Source organism: Acipenser ruthenus, chromosome 40, assembly GCF_902713425.1.
Source record: "Acipenser ruthenus chromosome 40, fAciRut3.2 maternal haplotype, whole genome shotgun sequence".
Taxonomy (NCBI): domain Eukaryota; kingdom Metazoa; phylum Chordata; class Actinopteri; order Acipenseriformes; family Acipenseridae; genus Acipenser; species Acipenser ruthenus.
In genome coordinates this window covers 7717878-7740957 of record NC_081228.1, presented here as the reverse complement: position 1 = coordinate 7740957, position 23080 = coordinate 7717878, and the positions used below count along the sequence as shown (strand labels likewise).

The window sequence follows — 23080 nt, the reverse complement described above, 5'->3', positions numbered from 1 at the left end:
CACGCTGTCTAATCCGTGTCTATCCACACGCTGTCTAATCCGGGTCTATCCACACACGCTGTCTAATCCGTGTCTATCCACACACTGTCTAATCCGTGTCTATCCACACACGCTATCTAATCCGTGTCTATCCACACACGCTGTCTAATCCGTGTCTATCCACACGCTGTCTAATCCGGGTCTATCCACACGCTGTCTAATCCGTGTCTATCCACACGCTGTCTAATCCGGGTCTATCCACACACGCTGTCTAATCCGTGTCTATCCACACACTGTCTAATCCGTGTCTATCCACACACGCTATCTAATCCGTGTCTATCCACACACGCTGTCTAATCCGTGTCTATCCACACGCTGTCTAATCCGGGTCTATCCACACGCTGTCTAATCTGTGTCTATCCACACACGCTGTCTAATCCGGGTCTATCCACACACGCTGTCTAATCCGTGTCTATCCACACGCTGTCTAATCCGGGTCTATCCACACGCTGTCTAATCTGTGTCTATCCACACACGCTGTCTAATCCGGGTCTATCCACACACGCTGTCCAATCCATGTCTATCCACACACGCTGTCCAATCCGTGTCTATCCTCAGACGCTGTCTAATCCTTCCCGTTCTTGACCTTGCTTCCTATGTGTGACGATACATTGTATTACTTAAAGGGGCAGCAGGACATTTCTGGACACTCGGTACAACTCGTAGAGTTCGATTGAAATAAGAATTAATAAAATAACTACAGTGTTATTTTTATAAAAACAATCCAATCACAAATTGTGCTCTGCTTTTAGGTATTGGCTTGTGCTGTCTAATCTGATGATTTAAATAGCAAAAGTTAACAAATTTACATTATACAGAATTAACAATAAGAAACAACTTAGTTTCACACAGAAATCAGACATTGTCGATTGTTTCGCATGCAAAAACACACGCTTTGAAAGTTCTGCTGGCAAGCTTGTTATCCCGAATAACCTGAGCTTTAAAGCCAGTTGAAGGAGAGCTCCTGTTTCTCTTCTGACTCATTGTGCACTGATACTGTAAGAAGGAGAGCTCCTGTTTCTCTTCTGACTCATTGTGCACTGATACTGTAAGAAGGAGAGCTCCTGTTTCTCTTCTGACTCATTGTGCACTGATACTGTAAGAAGGAGAACTCCTGTTTCTCTTCTGACTCATTGGGCACTGATACTGTAAGAAGGAGAGCTCCTGTTTCTCTTCTGACTCATTGGGCACTGATACTGTAAGAAGGAGAGCTCCTGTTTCTCTTCGGACTCATTGGGCACTGATACTGTAAGAAGGAGAGCTCCTGTTTCTCTTCTGACTCATTGGGCACTGATACTGTAAGAAGGAGAGCTCCTGTTTCTCTTCTGACTCATTGTGCACTGATACTGTAAGAAGGAGAGCTCCTGTTTCTCTTCTGACTCGTGCACTGATACTGTAAGAAGGAGAGCTCCTGTTTCTCTTCTGACTCGTGCACTGATACTGTAAGAAGGAGAGCTCCTGTTTCTCTTCTGACTCATTGGGCACTGATACTGTAAGAAGGAGAGCTCCTGTTTCTCTTCTGACTCATTGTGCACTGATACTGTAAGAAGGAGAGCTCCTGTTTCTCTTCTGACTCGTGCACTGATACTGTAAGAAGGAGAGCTCCTGTTTCTCTTCTGACTCGTGCACTGATACTGTAAGAAGGAGAGCTCCTGTTTCTCTTCTGACTCGTGCACTGATACTATAAGCAGCTGCACTCGGTAATTATGAAGGAATGAATGAACGATCCGTTTCCAGTCAGAGATCAGTCACGTGAAACGACAGTGTCCAGTTATCCACTAGTCTTTAAGGTGTCAAGTTATCCACCAGTCAGGTTAACCGTGGTTGACTGTATTAAAATTGTTATTACAGTAGATGTATTTTTTTCACATCTTGTGTATTCATGTGATTATTAAGTACATCACCACTGCCACTGTGCTGCTCCCCACATCTGAGGAACCCAGGAGGGACCCCCCTCCCCCGGACCTCGTGTCCCGGAAGGTTTCTAGTCTGTGCCCGAAGATTCTGGACATTCTGCTACCCTGGGAAGGTCATAGAAACTCATGTTTGAACCCTGTCCTAGTGCCACAGACAAAGCAGAGCAACATACAATAGAAACATAATATGAAAACCCTTCCTTTCTTTCAACAATCAAAACCAAAATTAAGTAAAGCAAATTAGCATGCCTGTATTTCTGAGAGGATAATGGTTTTCTATGCCCAAAAAATACACAAAAGCACTATAGTATATTGTAATACTATAGTATACTATAATACTTTTTTGTAAATTTTTGGCAGTGACATTACAGATATCTGCACATTTCTGCAGTGATGAATGGTTTTCTGTGGTCATCACTGCATTCTGCACCCTTGTGTGAATTCTGCATTGCTTTGTGACATCACAGAATCGTGGAATCCTGGAGAGAACGGTACATGTCAGCAGATCACTGGCACTGTGTGTTTTACTCTGGGATTATTGAAATGTGTCACTAATCATGTTTATATTCCTCTTCCAGGAACTCACTCACTGCAGTTTTTTGGAATGGCGACCTCAGAAGGGACTAATCTTTCACAGTATGTGTATGTGGGGATGCTGGATGATGTGCAATACGCGTCCTTTAACAGCACCATGGATAAACCTGTCCTCCGAACAGACTGGATGAATAAGATTAAGGGTCGTGAGTTCTGGGAAAACCGTAGCAGGTATATTCTCTGTAATCAACAAATCTTAAAATGGAGTTTGATAAATACAGTCCAGCACTTCAACCATATTGGAGGTGAGTACAGACACACACAGCCCCTTTTATCACTGTTACACAAGGACTATAGGACTGAGTACAGACACACACAGCCCCTTCTATCACTGTTACACAGGGACTATAGGACTGAGTACAGACACACACAGTCCCTTCTATCACTGTTACACAGGGACTATAGGACTGAGTACAGACACACACAGCCCCTTCCATCACTGTTACACAGGGACTATAGGACTGAGTACAGACACACACAGCCCCTTCTATCACTGTTACACAGGGACTATAGGACTGAGTACAGACACACACAGCCCCTTCTATCACTGTTACACAGGGACTATAGGACTGAGTACAGACACACACAGCCCCTTCTATCACTGTTACACAGGGACTATAGGACTGAGTACAGACACACACAGCCCCTTCTATCACTGTTACACAGGGTCTATAGGACTGAGTACAGACACACACAGCCCCTTCCATCACTGTTACACAGGGACTATAGGACTGAGTACAGACACACACAGCCCCTTCTATCACTGTTACACAGGGACTATAGGACTGAGTACAGACACACACAGCCCCTTCTATCACTGTTACACAGGGACTATAGGACTGAGTACAGACACACACAGCCCCTTCTGTCACTGTTACACAGGGAAAATTGGCAATTTCAACCTCTTTCCAAGTTTCATATAAAAAAATTAAAAAAAACTTAGAGTATATTGTAGCTTCAGAATTTGTCAAGAATTTCAAATCTGAAATCAGAATTTTAATATCTTGTACAGTTGCAGAGCTAGATAAGGTTTTGCAATGCATGGTATTTTACAAAAATCAACCTCCAAAATGGCAAAGGTAGACCAGGGTTAAGGCTTGCCAAAAAGTGAGACTGGAAACATTATTGCTTACATGCCCTCGATCTCCTCAGTCAGGGCCCTCCTCCTCTTCAGTGACTGAACCAGATGCTAGAGCTGATTGTCTCCATCCATTTTCTGGCTTACACACACCCACATAAAATCTCCATCCTTTTCATACACAAAGTAAACTAATAATAATGACTTTACACACATGCACAGTAAAGGTAAACGAATAATAAAATACATGGCTAAATAATAACTACAGCTAAATGTCTGTTCTTTACATAGGCTACATACACAAAGTAAAAATAAAAAAACTAAACCAATAATAAAAAACGAGAATTATTCCTCATTCTTTTATTATAAAAATATAAATGGATAGCTAAGTAATAATAACGACTACAGATAAATAATGAATCAACTGGAAAGTAAAAAAAATTAATAAAAAAACAGCTAACACAGACGTACACAAACACCTAACTTTGCATCACATGCGATAGACCTATTAGTTTTGCCTTCTCTCCTGAGGAGAAACCAGTTCAAAAAATGGAAGTCTAAAATAAAAACGTATGTGAAACTAAGAAAAATGTTAAAAAAAAACAAAAAAACAGTAGTTGGTACAGTAGTTACTCTTATCTGCAGCAGTCATAAAAGTTAGCCCTGCCCAGCAAGCAAGCAAGCGCGCGCACACACGACATAGCGAAACAAATAAAGAAAAACTGCAGATGTACTCTGCACAAAAAAAACAAATATAAAGTTGAAAAGAAAACACAATATGGCTAATTAGCCCAAGTACTTACCGTTTAGATGATATGTAGATTAGCACTCTTGGGATTGTAAAACCGGAGATACAGAACTTCGAATCTGCTGTGCACTCAGTCACAATGGCGCGGGCAGAGTCCTTGTAATCAGAATTATATGTCCTGCCCACCCTAGCCCTAAACCAATCGTATCATGACAAGCCCCGTAGTCATGGCTATGACCCACACTTTAAAAAAACTAAATTGCTGGTTGGACGGCTGAGATATGACGTGTTTTGTCATCGTAACAAAAGTTACGAAATTACAGCGCGTCGGCAGCAAAGGGTTAAATGAAGATTTTTTTCCCACTTATCTACACACCATACTCCACACTGTTAAGGGGAAAAAAGTTAGAGAAAAAATTTCATATTAAAAATACAAAACTGAAATATCATAATTGGATGAGTCTACACCCCCCTGAGTTAATACTTGGTGGAAGCACCTTTGGCAGCAATTATAGCTGTGAGTCTGTTGGGATAGGTCTCTACCAACTTTGCACACCTAGATTTGGCAATATTTGACCATTCTTCTTTGCAAAACTGTTCAAGCTCTTTCAGGTTCCTTGTGGAGCGTTGATGGACAGCAATCTTCAAGTCATGCCACAAATTTTTGATTTAGGTCGGGGCTCTGACTGGGCCACTGAAGGACATTTACCTTTTTGTTCCTTAGCCACTCCAGTGTAGCTTTGGCTGTTGCTTTGGGTCGTTGTCATGCAGAAAGGTGAACTTCCGTCCCAGTTTCAGCTTTCTTGCAGAGGGCAGCAGATTTTCCTCAAGGACTTCTCTGTACTTTGCTCCATTCATTTTCCCTTCTATCCTGACAAGTGCCCCAGTCCCAGCCGATGAGAAACATCCCCATAACATGATGCTGCCAGCACCATGCTTCACAGTAGGGATGGTGTTCTTTGGGTAATGCGCTGTGTTGGGTTTGCGCCAAACATAACGCTTTGCATGTAGGCCAAAAAGTTCCATTTTAGTTTCGTCAGACCACAAAACTTTTTGCCACATGGCTACAGAATCTCCTGAGTTTTTTTTTTTTTGCATACTTCAAAACGGGATTCAAGGTGGGCTTTCTTGAGTAATGGCTTCCTTCTTGCCAATAATACTTCCACCAATTAGAGGGTTGCATACAGTGCTGGTAGCGATCCCGCCCTCTGTCAGACTGGTATACAGAGCAGATTAAAGAAGCGCTGGACAAGAGAAATATGTCATATATCAAAGTGGATATTAGAGGGGCAGTGATGAAGCCAATCTGCTTGAAAACATTAAAAGCAGACCGGACATTTCCATCAATGGATTTAAAAAATCTGGAATTGATGATGCGATCAGAAACTGCTACTTTAGTAGGACTGTTCTTTTTTATGTTAAGCATTGTTGTGTTCCTTTTTAGAAGCCTTTTAAACCCATTTGACTGTGGAAAAAAAATACTTTTAAACAGCGCATCTAAAATTAACTACGTGTGTGAAAATAAATTGGACCTGACGCGCAATTAATAAATGGACTGCAAAGGGTTAATACACATCTTTAATAATCAATAATATATTCTATAAGGAGTCTGTTAATACATGTCTTTAATAATCAATAATATATTCTATAAGGAGTCTGTTAATACATGTCTTTAATAATCAATAATATATTCTATAAGGAGTCTGTTAATACATGTCTTTAATAATCAATAATATATTCTATAAGGAGTCTGTTAATACATGTCTTTAATAATCAATAATATATTCTATAAGGAGTCTGTTAATACATGTCTTTAATAATCAATAATATATTCTATAAGGAGTCTGTTAATACATGTCTTTAATAATCAGTAATATATTCTATAAGGAGTCTGTTAATACATGTCTTTAATAATCAATAATATATTCTATAAGGAGTCTGTTAATACATGTCTTTAATAATCAATAATATATTCTATAAGGAGTGTTAATACATGTCTTTAATAATCAATAATATATTCTATAAGGAGTCTGTTAATACATGTCTTTAATAATCAATAATATATTCTATAAGGAGTCTGTTAATACATGTCTTTAATAATCAATAATATATTCTATAAGGAGTCTGTTAATACATGTCTTTAATAATCAATAATATATTCTATGAGGAGTCTGTTAATACATGTCTTTAATAATCAATAATATATTCTATGAGGAGTCTGTTAATACATGTCTTTAATAATCAATAATATATTCTATAAGGAGTGTGTTAATACATGTCTTTAATAATCAATAATATATTCTATAAGGAGTCTGTTAATACATGTCTTTAATAATCAATAATATATTCTATAAGGAGTCTGTTAATACATGTCTTTAATAATCAATACTGCATGAGTGTAATGATCGTGGGTCAGTGTGTGGTCACTCACAAGGTATTCTCATGCCACATGTGGTCCTTGGGTCTGTTTATTGAGTAGCAGGCTCTTCAGTGTCCTCTGGAATACCAGCGCTAACTTCTACATTACAAATTCAGAACGCTTTGCTTTGAACAGACACTCATGTCTAGTCTGTCTTTTGTCTTTGTGTGTTTATTCCAGTTCACACTTTCCAGAACGCGGGTGGCTGTGAGCTGGATGATGACGGGACCAAGCGGGCATATTTGAATCATGCGTATGATGGGAAGGATTTTATTAGTCTTGATGTTGATACCATGACCTGGGTCGCTGCTGTGCCGCAGGCTGTCTTCTATAAACACAAGCGAGAAGCTGACAAAGCCCAGCAACAGATCACTTTCAAGTTTTTTGAAGACGATTGTTTCCAGTCGCTTCAGTGGTACATCCAGTATGGGATGGAGACCCTGCAGAGGAAAGGTAAAGTAACAATCTCATACAGTATTCCTTGTGTTTAACTCATCAGATACTAACTGAGTGTTTATAGTTTAAAGGTAAAGTAACAATCTCATACAGTATTCCTTGTGTTTAACTCATCAGATACTAAGTGAGTGTTTATAGTTTAAAGGTAAAGTAACAATCTCATACAGTATTCCTTGTGTTTAACTCATCAGATACTAACTGAGTGTTTATAGTTTAAAGGTAAAGTAACAATCTCATACAGTATTCCTTGTGTTTAACTCATCAGATACTAACTGAGTGTTTATAGTTTAAAGGTAAAGTAACAATCTCATGCAGTATTCCTTGTGATTAACTCATCAGATACTAACTGAGTGTTTATAGTTTAAAGGTAAAGTAACAATCTCATACAGTATTCCTTGTGTTTAACTCATCAGATACTAACTGAGTGTTTGTAGTTTAAAGGTAAAGTAACAATCTCATACAGTATTCCTTGTGTTTAACTCATCAGATACTAACTGAGTGTTTATAGTTTAAAGGTAAGGTTTAACTCATCATATACTATATGTTTATAATGTGCAGGTACAGATCTTCACACATGACTGAATTACTTAGGGATAGATGTACTAAGATGGGCCAGTTGCAGTGCAAACATACCGCATTTGCACTTTCATTGCAACAATTCGCAAAGTATACATTTTGTTGTATCATCTTAGCGAGATCTCTAGCATTGCAAAGGCTGTGTGACATTTTTTCAAATAAATAATGAAAGGCAGTTTAATCACATCAGATTCTATAGTGGGGCCCCCACCTTCACCCACAAATATAAAATGTGTTTCTATCAGAAAGCTTGTCAGAATCACACAGTAGCCCCTCACTAAACCGGAGATGTTTGTCTGACATAAGGAGGTGTCGGGGTTAAAAACAATACAATAAAATCATACACATTTATATACAGTGGCTCTCAAAAGTATTCACCCCCCTTGAACTTTCCCACATTTTATTGTGTTACAACATGGAATCAAATTGATTTAAGTTGAGTTTTTGCCACCGATCAACACAAAAAAAGTCCATAATGTCAAAGTGAAAAATAAAATGTACAAATTGTTCTAAATTAATTACAAATACAAAACAGAAAATAATTGATTGCATAAGTATTCACCCTCTTGAGTCAATATTTGGTAGAGGCATCTTTGGCAGCAATTACAGCCATGAGTCTATTTGGATAAGTCTCTACCAGCTTTGCACATCTGGACACTGCAATTTTGCCCATTCTTCTTTTCAAAATTGCTCAAGCTCCGTCAAGTTGGACGGGGACCTTTGGTGAACAGCAATTTTCAACTCTTTCCACATATTCTCAATTGGATTGAGGTCCGGGCTTTGACTGCGCCACTCCAGGACATTGACCTTTTTGTTTTTAAGCCACTCCAGTGTGGCTTTGGCTGTATGTTTGGGGTCATTGTCCTGCTGGAAGATGAATCTTCTCCCAAGTCCCAGGTCTCTTGCAGACTTCAGCAGGTTTTCCTCCAGGATTTCTCTGTACTTTGCTGCATCCATTTTGCCCTCTATCTTCGCGAGCTTTCCAGACCCTGACACAGAGAAGCATCCCCATAGCATGATGCTGCCACCTCCATGCTTCACGGCAGGGATGGTGTTCTCAGGATGATGTGCGGTGTTAGGCTTGCTCCAAACATAGCGCTTAGCGTTGAGGCCAAAAAGCTAAATTTTGGTTTCATCAGACCATAGAATCTTCTTCCACTTGGTCTCAGAGTCTCCCACATGCCTTCTGGCAAACTCTAGACGCAATTTGATGTGAGTTTTTTTCAACAATGGCTTTCTTTTTGCCACTTTCCAAGGCCAGTTTTGTGAAGCACCCGGGCTGTTGTTGCCGTATGCACAGTGTCTCCCAGCTCAGCCGTGGAAGACTGTAACTCCTTTAGAGTTGCCATAGGCCTCTTGGAGGCCGCCCCCTGACTAGTGCCCTTCTCACCTGGATACTCAGTTTTTGAGGACGACCTGTTCTAGACAGATTCACAGTTGTGCCATATTCTCTCCATTTTTTAATAATGGACTTTACTGTGCTCCGGGGGATATTCAATACCTTGGAAATGTTCTTATATCCTACCCCTGATTGGTGCTTTTGAAGAACCTTATTCCGGATTTGCTTTGAATGTTCCCTCATCTTCATGATGTAGTTTTTGTTAGGAAATGTACTAACCAACTGTGGAACCTCCCAGTGACAGGTATATTTAACCTGAAATCATGTGAAACACCTTAATTGCACACAGGTGGACTCCATTCAACTAATTATGTGACTTCTAAAGACAATTGGTTGCACCAGAGCTTATTTTGGTGTGTCATAGCAAAGGGAGTGAATACTTATGCAATCAATTATTTTCTGTTTTATATTTGTAATTAATTTAGAACAATTTGTAGATTTTATTTTTCACTTGACATTATGGACTTTTTTTGTGTTGATCAGTAGCAAAAACTCCTAATTAAATCAATTTTGATTCCATGTTGTAACACAATAAAATGTGGAAAAGGCCAAGGTGGGTGAATACTTTTGAGAGCCACTGTAGTTCTCAATGTATTTTAAATATAAATCATTGCTCTGAAATAACACTTGTGTGTTTAGGGTATGCTACACATTACATGTAAAAATATATAAATCTGTATAGTAGGCCTATACAGTATACAGTACAGTAGTAAAATCAAATGAACAACACCTAGCACACTTTCTTTTTACTTGGAAAACTTGGTTGTATTTCTGGAAGGAGAATCTGCCCACTAGTCAACACGTCGTATCTAAGCACCTTAAAAACTGTGTGGCTTTCATTCATGTCGCTTCTTTTGTTTGGCCTCTTAGTCATGCGCGGTGAGGCCAAACGGAGCCAGCTGTCTTTAGAACTTGGAGGAAGGACTACCCTCAGCCATGGATTCCCTAAGGGGGTCTAACTGTAACAGTACTGATGTTCTCCTTCCCCAGTCCGCCCTGAAGTGACGCTGATACAGAGGAAAGCGCAGGAATCTGCAGGAACGGACGTCATTTGCCACGTGACGGGGTTCTACCCCCGAGAGGTTGAGGTGAACTGGATCAGAGACGGTGAGGCTGTGCTGGAGGAGGGGGTGTGGAGTGGAGAGGTGCTACCCAACGGGGACACAACCTACCAGCTGAGAAAGATCCTGACAGTGAGTCCTGAGGACCAGAAGAAACACAGCTACTCCTGCCAGATGGAGCACACCAGTCTGGATGAGAAGATGGATGTGAAATGGGGTAAGAGAGAGAGAGAGACCCTGCTACTGAAATAGACTGTGTGAGCAGGGAGGGAGGGAGGGAGGCTGTACCTGAGACCCTGGTACTGAAATAGACTGTGTGAGCAGGGAGGGAGGGAGGGAGGGAGACTGTACCTGAGATCCTGGTACTGAAATAGACTGTGTGAGCAGGGAGGGAGGGAGGGAGCTGTACCTGAGACCCTGCTACTGAAATAGACTGTGTGAGCAGGGAGGGAGGGAGGGAGGGAGGCTGTACCTGAGACCCAGGTACTGAAATAGACTGTGTGAGCAGGGAGGGAGGGAGGGAGGGAGGGAGGGAGGCTGTACCTGAGACCCTGGTACTGAAATAGACTGTGTGAGCAGGGAGGGAGGGAGGGAGGCTGTACCTGAAGTATACAATGAGAAATCACAAACACTACAGCCACTCTCTTCAATTCAAAAGCTTTTTATTGCAACAGGGATTTCCCAGCTGAAGTTCCCTCCTGATAGCACTTCACAAAGGGGTCTGCTTTAAGAACAGCTGGTGCTAGATTAGTTTATCTCATGGATGCACCCTTATGAAAAAAGAAGAGACTTAAAAATCATGCCAGATTCCATAATAGACAGATTGTAGAGGGGATCACACCATTCATTTCAATAGGGATTGTAGAGGGGAGCACACCATTCATTTCAATAGGGATTGTAGAGGGGAGCACACCATTCATTTCAATAGGGATTGTAGAGGGGAGCACACCATTCATTTCAATAGGGATTGTAGAGGGGAGCACACCATTCATTTCAATAGGGATTGTAGAGGGGAGCACACCATTCATTTCAATAGGGATTGTAGAGGGGAGCACACTATTCATTTCAATAGGGATTGTAGAGGGGAGCACACCATTCATTTCAATAGGGATTGTAGAGGGGAGCACACCATTCATTTCAATAGGGATTTGGTCAGGACCCGTAAATCATGCTGAATTACCCAGAATGGTGGTTTGTAGAGGGGCCGGATTAGACTGGTTTTACTGGAAATGCTGAGCAGAACATACGAGACTCTAATAACCAAGTTTTATGGCGATGAAAATACCCTTTTTTTGTTGTCTTCATGTTGCTGAGAGGGAGAACATGTACTTATATCCAAATGTTAAAGGATAATTAGTCATACCTTTCAATTGAGTAAATGAAACACTGTACCTTCTCTTAATTTAAAATACAAGCTATACATTAATGGTCAAATATGCTAGTTTCAAATGTGCCACTGTAAGAAAGAACGTAAGTTCATAACCCCTCAGCTCCAAGCGAGTGCCACTGGAAGCACACCCTGTCACTTTATACTCCAGGTCTAACCTCAGACAATGCAATATTGAAGAGTAACGCCAGTTCGGTTAGGACTATGTGGTACTTTAGCCTCACCAAAGTGGCCATAAGCAATGCTCGAATGCATGACAAATGCAACTTCAAAAATCCCAAATCTGCAGATACCAAAATGCTTTGCTTGATTCTTGTAGATCTCAACACTTATCCAAAAATCTCAACATCTATCCAAAAATCTTTGGTTGATTTTTTGAAGCCACCCACTTTGAGTTATTAAACTTGGTAGAAATACCAGTTCTAATTTCAGGAGGGGGTTAATGACCAGTAGGGGGGGCTTGAAACCAAAAGTGTTTCACAGAATTTGTAAGAGTGGTTCCTGAGGTTCTTACAGCAATACTAACATCTTAGGACCCGCAGCCCCTACAGGCTAGGGTTGTCACGATACCAGAATTTTGAACTTCGATACGGTACCAGTTCAGTTTCACGATACTCGATACCTCTTCAATACCACGGAAAAAAACAAAACAAACATCTTAACACGCAAAATAAGAGAACATTCCTTTAATGAAGGTAAACAACCTTGACTCTAGGTCAAACGGTGCAGGTGCAGTAAACAGAATTTGCATATTATCACTTAAGAAATGTTTTGTGTAGGACTATGACTGACTGGCCCTTTAATAGTTCTGCTTCTTGTTGGTAATGAAATAAAGAGGATGAAGTAAAACTACACAGTGGATGAATTTGAGATTTTTATTAAGTGATTCAGGTGAGTGCTCTGTACATTATTGATGGAGAAAAGTTCTCAAGTTTTTACTGTTATTATATTTGTGCGTATAACTGTGACTACAGGGGTTTCAGGTAAGTACCATATGTGGAATAAATCAGCACAAACTGGGGGTTCAGAAAATAAAAAAATCCATTGTTTGATTTGATACCCACTAAATTTAATACAGACATGTAGGGCAGCAGTGTGGAGTAGTGGTTAGGGCTCTGGACTCTTGACTGGAGGGTCGTGGGTTCAATCCCAGGTGGGGGACACTGCTGCTGTACCCTTGAGCAAGGTACTTTACCTAGATTGCTCCAGTAAAAACCCAACTGTATAAATGGGGAATTGTATGTAAAAATAATGATATCTTGTAATGATTGTAAGTTGTCTGCTAAGAAAATAGTAATAAACAAAAAACTAATGAATGGCAGGATGAAAATAAAACATGCTTTTGAGAGAAAAAAAGAACATTTGTTGTCAATAAATATTTTTTCAGTGCTCCTAGTAGAAAAAAATGTATTTTACAATCAAACTTCAAGGTCTTGGGTACATGTCTAAAATGAAATAATTAAAATTGGAACTCCAGAACAAAAATTACAGCCATTTATAACAAAACTATAGAAAATGCAAGAAATGCTAAATGTTAGCTTGCGAGGTTCGGGGGGCGTGGAGCTGGGGGGGCCGCTAATCTCTAATCTTTCAATTTTCTAATCTCCAGTTAATTAGTTTCTATTTACTATTTAAGACCTGATCACCTGCACCTTTTCTGTCTAGTGTTTCGTTTTTTGAATCCTGACTCGTAGTGTTTCGCATTACTCCCGAGAAAAAAAAAAAAAAAAAAAAAGACCATCGCAAGATTAATACGCGCAGTCTTACCTGCTTCCAAATGGAAAAGCTTTCAGTTTACGCATTCCCTTCCGACTCAGACGAGTTCCTGCCTCCGACCCCTCCACCGGTCCGTCTTTGTCAGGCATTCCGTTCCTCGTCCCGGTCCGTGACCGCGCCAGCCCCGTCAGCCAACCTTGCTTCCACCCGGCGTTCAGCTAGGCAAGAGCGGGGCCCAAAGCGCGGTTCCGCTAGCCAGCCCCTACTGCAACTCCACTACAAAGATTGGACGACACCTAAGCTGCTGAAAGTACTCTTTGAAAAGTCCATTCCTATTCCCGTCGGCGGAGATCGCATGTCCCTATTTGTTACCTATTGTGAAGCCTTGTCAGCCGAGCCGATTTTCCCCCCCCGCTTGCAAGCTTCAGCCGTCAGGCCCTCCTCTTCTGCTACTCTCTCCGTTCCTGTTCCTGCTGCGCATACGCAAGACTCTGCTTTCGCAGCCAAGCTCCCCCCGGCGGCGCAGTCAACGCAGCCACAGCATCTGCCGCAATCACTCACCCCGCCCATCCCCTCCTCCAGCAGCGCCCCTCAGGTCACTTTTAATCAGCTGCAAACTGCTCCAGCCCATTATAGACTCTCAGCTAGCTCTCAGCGCCCGTCTTGACAAACTGGAAAATCCTGCTTTGGCTCCACCCGCCTTCAGTTCCAGCACTCCTGCTTATACCCTTGGTACGTCTTTTTCAGTACCCCCCGTTCCTCCTCCAGAGTTCAATCTCTCCTCAGCCACTGTAGCAAGTTCCTCTTCTCCCCGTGCTATTACCAGCCATTCTATTTCACCAAAAATTAGAAAGCAAATAATCGAAGGCAAGGATGTTAATCTTGTCTCTATTCTCATTGCTTCTTCTGAGTTTTTAGATCACAGAGTGGTCGACTGTGGAGACGTTTCGGTCACTCTAAAATCCCGCGACCCACGTCTTCAAAAAAGCCTTTCCGTGGGAGAATTCGTCCTCGCTTTCTCCATTTATCGCGATATTCTCTGTTCTGTTTATCCGCACAGATTACAAGAGTTAAATCAGTATCTCTTTCTGGTTGTCGAATTGGCCGTGCGCTACGGAGGCGCTTTGTTCTATCAATACCACCATGCTTTCTCAGCCAAAGCTGCTGCCACCCTCTCAGCCGACAACCGTATTATTGATTGGTCCCGTTCCGACACAGATCTTTTCACCCGGATCTTCATTGGAATTCGTCCCAACGCCTGCAGCGCATGTGCCTCCACAGCGCACTCCTCTTATCTATGCCCTAAGACAGCAGCTAGTTCTCTTCAACCCATTCATCATCCCTTGCCTTCTCTTCTCAGTTCAAGACATCTTGCCCCTGCTTCCATCCATGCTTCAGCTCCTCCCACCAGATCTCAAGCCAGAGATATCTATGGCCGTCCCATCAAGTTTACAGGTGGCAGGCAAATATGCAATAACTTTAATACTTCTGCCTGCTTCAGCAAAACCTGCAAGTACCTGCATGCCTGCAGCTTCTGCAACGACGCCCACTCACGCTCCATATGTCCTCTTACAGCTAAGTGACAATCAAAGTTACTTCAAGTTTCTACTCCTATCAACGTCCATGCTCTCGCTAATGCGCTACAAAATCATCCAGATAAGCTGTTCGTCTCTTATCTAATTAGCGGACTTACAAATGGCTTTTTTACTGGCATTTCTCACATTCCTTCGGAGTCTCATATCTGTCAAAATCTCCGCTCTGCCATTTCTGAGCCACAAGTCGTCAGTTCCCTTCTCCAAGCCGAAGTCAACAAAGGCTTCATGGTCGGCCCCTTTTCAGCACCCCCCTTCACTACCTTTCGTATTAATCCCATAGGCATCGCTACTCGTAAGTATTCCGGCAAGAAACGCCTTATTATTGACTTATCCGCTCCTCGGGGCGCTTACACACGCAGCATTAACTCCCTCATTTCAAGCGAGGAGTTCTCTCTTCACTTCATTAAGCTCTCAGATGCCATTCATTTCACCAAAATTGCAGGTCACGGAGCCTGGCTCGCCAAAGCCGATATCTCCGATGCATTCAAGGTCATGCCTATTCACCCTTCCCTCCGTCACCTTTTCGGAGTCTGTTGGGCAGACAAGTTCTATTTCTCCACCCAGCTCACTTTCGGCTGCCGCAGTAGCCCAAAAATATTCGATTCCTTGTCAGAAGCCCTCTGCTGGATTCTGCTCAACTCCTATCATGTCCCCTTCCTCCTCCATCTAATGGATGACTTTCTGCTTATTTCCCCCCCGTCAGATCCTCCAGCCCAAGCAATTAATCAGCTAAAGACCCTCTTTTCCTCAGTCGGTGTCCCTCTTTCTCAAGAGAAAACCATCGGCCCTGTTAACTCCCTGGAATTCCTCGGCATCACACTCAATACAGTGAAATTCGAAGCCAGCCTGCCTCTTGCCAAACTCCAACGCTTACTTTCACTATTAACAATTTTCAGATCTCCTCTTTCATTAAGAAGAGGGACCTCCTGTCTCTCCTCGGCCATTTCAATTTCGCCATTCGCATCATTCCCCAGGGCAGAACATTTATTTCACGTCTCCTAGCCCTCTCATCAACGGTCAAGAATATGAATTCTCACGTGAAAATTTCAGCCGAAGCCAGGAAAGACATAAAGATGTGGATCAGTCTCCTTTCTAACTGGAATGGCCTCTCTCTATTTTACGACGATTTCATTTCAGCCCCCCATGACCTTGCCCTCTTCACTGACGCCTCATCCATCGGATTCGGCGGGTTCCTTGTTCCTGAATGGTTCTCTAGCACTTGGCCCCCTGAAATTCAGCTCCTTCCCCCTCAAGAGAAATCTACGGCACTTCTAGAAATTTATCCAATCGCGGTGGCCGCTGCCCTCTGGGGTCACCAATGGTCAAGAAAATCAATTCTTTTCTTCAGCGATAACAAACCCATTAACAAAGGACGTTCTTCATCCCCCCTCATTATGCGACTGCTCCGTCGTCTCATATGGTCGTCTGTATCTCTCAACTTCCTAATACAAGCTCGTCATCTTCCGGGTACCCATAATAATGCTGCGGATGCTCTTTCTCGCCTACAGGTAGCCAAGTTCCGTCAGCTGGTTCCATCTGCCTCCCCAAACCCCCTCCAGACCCCACAGTTTCATCAGCTACTTCTGGACTGAACCCTACCCTCCGCAACCTCCTTCAATCCGCTCAAAACTACGTCTACAGCCCTCGCCCCTTCTTCAAGAGCTTCTTATTCTACGGCCTGGTCAGCATTCCTAACCTGTGCTCATAATCATATCCACCCTATTCCCTTCAATCAAGATTGGATCCTGGCCTTCATCGTCCATGCTAAGGAATCTCTCCATCTTTCCCCAGCATCCATCAAATCTTACATTTCAGGAATCCAATATCACTACCGCATCATGTCCGTGCCTTCACCCACCATCCTCTCCATACCAGTTGTTCGTCTGACTCTCCGCGGAATCTTCAAAAGCTCCCCCCCTGCTGCACCTTCCCGCCTGCCTATATCAACAGATATCCTCCATTCCCTCATCTCTACTCTTCGGAAAGGTTGCTTTTCCCCATACGAAGATCTCCTAATGGAAACCATCTGCCTCACAGCCTTCTTCGGCTTCCTCAGATGCTCAGAATTCGCAGTTCCTTCAGCTTCAAGCTTCCCTGCAACGGGTATTCGTCTCTGCGATCTCTCCTGTATTAGCAACTCCTATTTCATAATCCGGCTGCGTATCTCAAAGACAGATCAACTCCGGCGTGGTCAGTTCATCCAGCTTTCAAGGATCGAATCCTCTATCTGCCCTTTCTCAGCAATGGCAAAATATCTCTCCATCAGGAAATCCCATCCCCCCCTGGACCCTCTATTTATCGATTCCTCTCACTCTATTGTCACTCGTCACTGGTTCTCAGCCCACCTCTCCTCCCTCCTTTCTAGAGCAGGCCTCCCTCCTCAGCTGTATTCTCCCCATTCATTTCGTATAGGTGCAGCTACCTCCGCTGCAAGAGCCAGCCCGGGGGCGACCGCAATAAATCTAGACTAACCTCAGAGAAACCTGTGAAGTGTGTTTGATACATTGACAGATAACTAGAGTCGTTTCCCCCAGGCGAACAGCAGCTAGCAAGTGAAGTGGCAGGAGGCAGCGCTGTTTTACAGTTGAAATCCCGTTCCTGCATGGTGGCTGAGAGGTGCAAAAATACTTGTTTTCATGCGTTCCCATGACGTGTTTCTTCAAGCCTCTTGTCATACAAACACTGTGCTATTTCAATGTAATTTAAAAAAAATATATACATATATATTTTGCTTGTTTAAAGAAATGAGCTAACTAGCAAAGCTACCGATGTATTATCTTAGCTAGCTTGCTTGCTCGCTGGTTATCTGTAACATTAATGTGAAAGCAGACAAATACTATCTATCACTCCAACGTAGAGCACAACACCGTACACATTAGCACTAAGTTAGCTAGCTTGCTTTCTTAATTTCACATTTCCGCGTCGTTTTCATTGAGGACATGTATTTTAAATTCAATAGTCTGTCGCTAACCTGTCTGAAGAGGTCACAGTGCCTGTCCGCCAAATGCTTCGCTCAATTTGAGGTGTTGCCTCTTTTTGTTGTACAGTCTTAAAGCACCGTTTGCATATGGACTTGGGTGGATCTTTTGCTTTGCCCTGCTCATTCGCTTCATAAGCGAAATACTTCTGCTGTTCTCTTTTTCTAAGAGCACGGGGCGCTGAGTTTGTTTGCCTCCCATTTTAACCTTTTACTCCTGAATCCTGGCCGTCTCGTTGTCGTTGTTTCCACCTCGAGTGTATGGTGTCCCTGCGCGGACAGAAAGGGAAGCTTTTTTATTTTTTTTTAATAATCGACTCTGTCTTTTACATGAAGGACGCAAACACGCAATTTTCATTGTACAAGCACAGAGTGCTCCGATACTTTCTGTTTTTCAATATTACCGAATGCATAATTAATGAAGCTCAGAACCGTTTCTGAAATTTGGTATCGCAGCAGTATCAAAGTATTGGTATTTTTGACAACCCTACTACAGGGTAAAGGGTTGGGCTGAAGTTTGAATAACTTGCCAGGAGTGAGTACGGTGCTCCTGGTATTTGTGTCTCTCAAGCCCTGTTCATTACGAGTCGAACGAGGTGCTGCACATGATGGGAGCGTCTAAGTTGAGCCCAGGGTGATTTTTCTGGTCAGGGTCACTGTTTCACTTTAGGTTGACCTTTGCCAGGTCACAGCTCGAAGAGGAAATAAAAACTTTAAAAAATATTAGCATTTCTGAACTCAGCGGACCTGAAAACCCCAGGTGAATTCTTCTAGCAAAGCCTGCCCCTTTTCTGGTTGTTTGCGTGGAATGAACCGATATTTATACATTTTAGAAGTATTAATCGGCACTCAAATTGTCTGTTTGTTTAATGTTTACACCGGGCTGGCACATGAGTACCCGCACTTTATTGTTGAGAATTTCACCTCCCTCTTCACTGATTGCTTTTGCTAAACAGTCTCCTGTGTGTTTGCAGTTCCAGAGGCTGCTCTCAACATGGGGTTTGTTGCTGCTGGTGTGCTGGCTGCTCTGGGTCTGATCATCGCAGTGATCATAGGATCTCTCATCTGGAAGAAAAGAGCATCAGGTGAGAGAGAGGGAGGCGGGGTTAAGAGCTGCTTTATTAATGCTGCATTTCTAATTCCTTTAGAATTGTGTTCTGTATGTACAGAATAGACATGATGGAGACATGAAATATACATATTTATGAGATTAACTTGAACAAACTCCCATTTCTAGATGATCCCAGTCTTTTAATGCCCTGGTCTCTCCTGCAGTAAATGTGTAAAAGGTGCCTGTACTAGTCTTTGCACTGGGCTGCTGATTCCTCCATGTAGGAATCTGAAGAGATGTCTTCCACAGTCGTCTCTGGGCTCAGCTTTCAGCTGGCCTTAAAGTTTAGGTTCTGAATAAACTGCTTCCAGCACTGGGGCAGTGAGGATAGATAGAGCCCTAACTCCTGAAACAGCTACCCAAGGATTTGAACCACTGATGGCACTCCAGATTTGCAGAGTCCTGGAAACGTTACCCAGCATGAGTTTAACACACATGTTATGCTCTTGGAAAACAACATGATGATAATGTGTGCTTATAAGCTCAACGGGACTCTTCCAGGTGCCGATAAGGACATGAATCTAGTATTTTAGCATTGCTTTACAACAAGAACCCACACATCAGTGACACAGAGGCTGAATGCAGCATATAGCTAGACCTACTGTACATTCTCTCAGTCTTTATCTCAAGGAACTCAAGGAAACCGGGATATTTTGTGAGGCCCTGGACAAGGACACTGACCCACAATTTCAGGGCAGCCCTGTCCAAAGCTGGACGGGTCACCCTGGTTACTAAAGCAGAAATGTCTCGAGCTCCCAGTCATGACTTTACTTGGGCTGCTAGTTTTGTTCTTTTAATGCGTTTAAAATAAAAATTGCACATGAAGGAGAGTAACTGGTAGAATCTTCAGAAAAATATCTGCTGTGGTTTTAGTGAGTTTCTGTGTGATTTTAGGGAGTGCTTTTAGCAATGAATCTCAACAGGGTCCTATAGTTGTATAAAGCAGGGCTGGGTGCAGGGAAAGTGAATCCAGCCCTGGCATCTGTGCTCTAATAACATGAGTGCAATCACAACCTTCTCCAGTGTGTGGAATAATGACAATACATTTCTCAATGATATGAAGCTGCTGATAGATTCACTTGTAAATACAGTAACCCTGAGTTTTGTAATTCACTCCTAGGTGCCGGGAGCCCTGACTACACACCAGCGCAGAGTGAGTATTTTAGATGTATTTTAATTGCATAGATTTAAGTAGAAGAAATAAAACACTTCTAATGTGTTGAAGATCAAGGCTGGAGAAAAACAAACAGAATTGAATTCAAGAATTACAATTTAAAAGACAACTCTGAATTTAACTTGCGCTACATAGAAACTGCCTGTACCTGCTTAATATCTTTTCTATGGTTCAGAGTTGTAATCTATGTGTTTCTGCAGAGCTGTCTCTACCTGGTTTGCTCTGCTTTTAGGAGCTCATTGTTTTCTATGGTTCAGAGTTGTAATCTATGTGTTTCTGCAGAGCTGTCTCTACCTGGTTTGCTCTGCTTTTAGGAGCTCATTGTTTTCTAATGCCACACCTGCTAGATACTAAACTACAGTAACATTCAAATATAAACCCAAGTGAGAAGGGCTTTACAGGCTCTTCTATGAAAGATCTCCTCATTCCTGGTGTCTGCTTGTATTGATTTTATTATTATTATTATTTCAGCAAAGGAACAAAGTGATGCTTCATCTAACTCATCCAACTCCACCAACAATGACAGGTAAAGATACATTTTCATGCACTTCTAATTACTATTATAGGACAGAGCACAGCACACCAACAAGGAGGGTAGAGTTCAGAGGAGAGCCTGAGAGCGCTCCTGCTTCTCACTGATACTCCAGCATTGTCTTGATAGGACAGAGCACAGCACACCAACAAGGAGGGTAGAATTCAGAGGAGAGCCTGAGAGCGCTCCTGCTTCTCACTGATACTCCAGCATTGTCTTGATAGGACAGAGCACAGCACACCAACAAGGAGAGTAGAGTTCAGAGGAGAGCCTGAGAGCGCTCCTGCTTCTCACTGATACTCCAGCATTGTCTTGATAGGACAGAGCACAGCACACCAACAAGGAGGGTAGAGTTCAGAGGAGAGCCTGAGAGCGCTCCTGCTTCTCACTGATACTCCAGCATTGTCTTGATAGGACAGTCAGTAAAGAGCCTGATGCTTGTAGGGATAGTTCAGAGCGCCGGCTATTTTCTACCCATCTCACCAGTCATGATGTTTGAAGAGGCAGGACCTACTAATTTGAGACAAGGATGTGTCACACATTTCTGTGCTGTTGAGACTGAAATCTATGTTGGACTCTTCTGACTGATCTCATCTGTTTTAATCCCATCACAGTTTATACATTATTGGGTATTAGTTCCGTTCTGTTCACAGCAGAGTAAAATGAGCCTCCATCTTCTGTAAGGATGAAACGGTGTGACTGTAACAGAGGTGCAGGGAGCAGCAATTAGGATTTTGAGTTGTTTCTTGCTAGTTTTGAGGGTGCAAACACAAACACAGTCTGGCTCCATTGTGCTTTTCTCACCCATGTGCTTTACTAACCACAGTCTCTTTGTTCCATGTCTGTATTGTTCCAGGTGTGACCCCATTGCAGAGAAGCTGATGACACAGACAGAATAAACGACTCAGCTGAGGCTTCATCTTTTACACTTCATTGTGCCTGATGTTACCACACAGAGCAATCGCACAAACCAATAGACAAGGAAGCTGTGTGGCAGCCATCTATGTCAATTTAAAAATGTGAATTCATTTGTAGAATTATTTTATGTCATGTATTATTATTTTACGGAAGTGTTGAAATGTACAGAAGATGTTCACTTTTCAGTGTACCTGTAATATTTCTGTAAACAGTAAATGTATATATTAGTGTCACTTCTTTAACTTCTTTCAGTCTAAAATAATGTAATGAGTCAAACTCTCTGAAAAAAACATTCATTAAATAACTCAAGTAAAGCTTTCTGAGGAGCATCTTCAAATGTGATCAAGAGTATCATGTGAAGCATAAATGTGTTTGTGAAGGCTGGGAGCCCCGCACATGAAAAGAGGGCAGGGCAGAGCCCTGTGTAAAATGTACTTGTTTTGTATTTTGCTTTAAATGTATTATTTGTTTATTTTAGAACAGGGTACCCCTCCGCTCCTGTGCAGTTTATCATTTTAGAACCGGGTTACCCCTCTGCCCCTGTGCAATTTATTATTCTGTATTTGTTTTGTGGTGTTATTATTATTATTAGTATTATTATTAGTATTATTATTATTATTATTATTATTAGTAGTAGTATTATTATTAGTATTATTATTATTATTATGGTGAGTTATTATTATTATTATTATTATTGTGGTGTTTTATTATTTGTAAATGTGACGGTGAAGAGTCGTAGGTTTTGTTTGGCAGCGTGGATGGGAGGCCCCATCCACAATTTTACAACCTCGTGGTAATGTGTGGCTGTCGCTAGTGCGTTGTTAAACTAGCCGGCAGTCACACGTAATTAATAAACTGGTGCAGATTGTGGCTGAGGGGTAATAGAATCATTACTAGCTAGTTAAACCCCTCGGCACGGTATATAAACCTGCAGCGCTCTCAGTTGGGGGTGGAGAGTAGTGGGGAGAATGCGAGCGAGAGAAGGCGTCTGAAAACAAAAGAAACTAAGAAACCAAGGATCAGTGAAGGCTGCTGCCCAGCCTGACTTGTATTCCTCAGTGTTGGTGATGTTGTTTTGTTTGATTTATTTTACTCTGTGTGTTTATTCTTGTTATTTAAATAAACGGCGCTGCAGCGTCTTTGTGCACTGCAGTATTTCTCCTTTGTGTTTCTTCCTGCGTCTGGCCTGACGTCACCACACGGCTACCCTGTCACAGTCTTTATTGTACAGTCAGCAATACAAGATGAAACCCATCAAAAACAACAACATACAAATGTGTATCTAAAGATAATCATTATTTATTAAACACGCTTTACAAGATGCTGAGCATGGGAGCTGCTTAAGCCTGTGGAAAGCACTAATAGATTTCAATATTCAATAAAA

The 23080-nt window shown here is 42.1% G+C and overlaps 1 protein-coding gene across 1 annotated transcript in view; it reads left to right on the top strand.

The window, feature by feature from the left end:
- The window catches only part of LOC117397450 (major histocompatibility complex class I-related gene protein-like), a 56798-nt gene extending 33938 nt beyond the window's left edge, over positions 1–22860 (top strand). Inside the window, exons 2-8 of the mRNA XM_059010204.1 lie at positions 2534–2794; positions 6975–7247; positions 10216–10503; positions 18936–19046; positions 20193–20225; positions 20718–20772; positions 21635–22860. Of these exons, the coding sequence (XP_058866187.1) occupies positions 2534–2794; positions 6975–7247; positions 10216–10503; positions 18936–19046; positions 20193–20225; positions 20718–20772; positions 21635–21677 (1064 nt within the window). The 3' untranslated portion in view covers positions 21678–22860. The remainder of the gene's footprint in view (positions 1–2533; positions 2795–6974; positions 7248–10215; positions 10504–18935; positions 19047–20192; positions 20226–20717; positions 20773–21634) is intronic.
- The last annotated feature ends 220 nt before the right edge of the window (positions 22861–23080 follow it).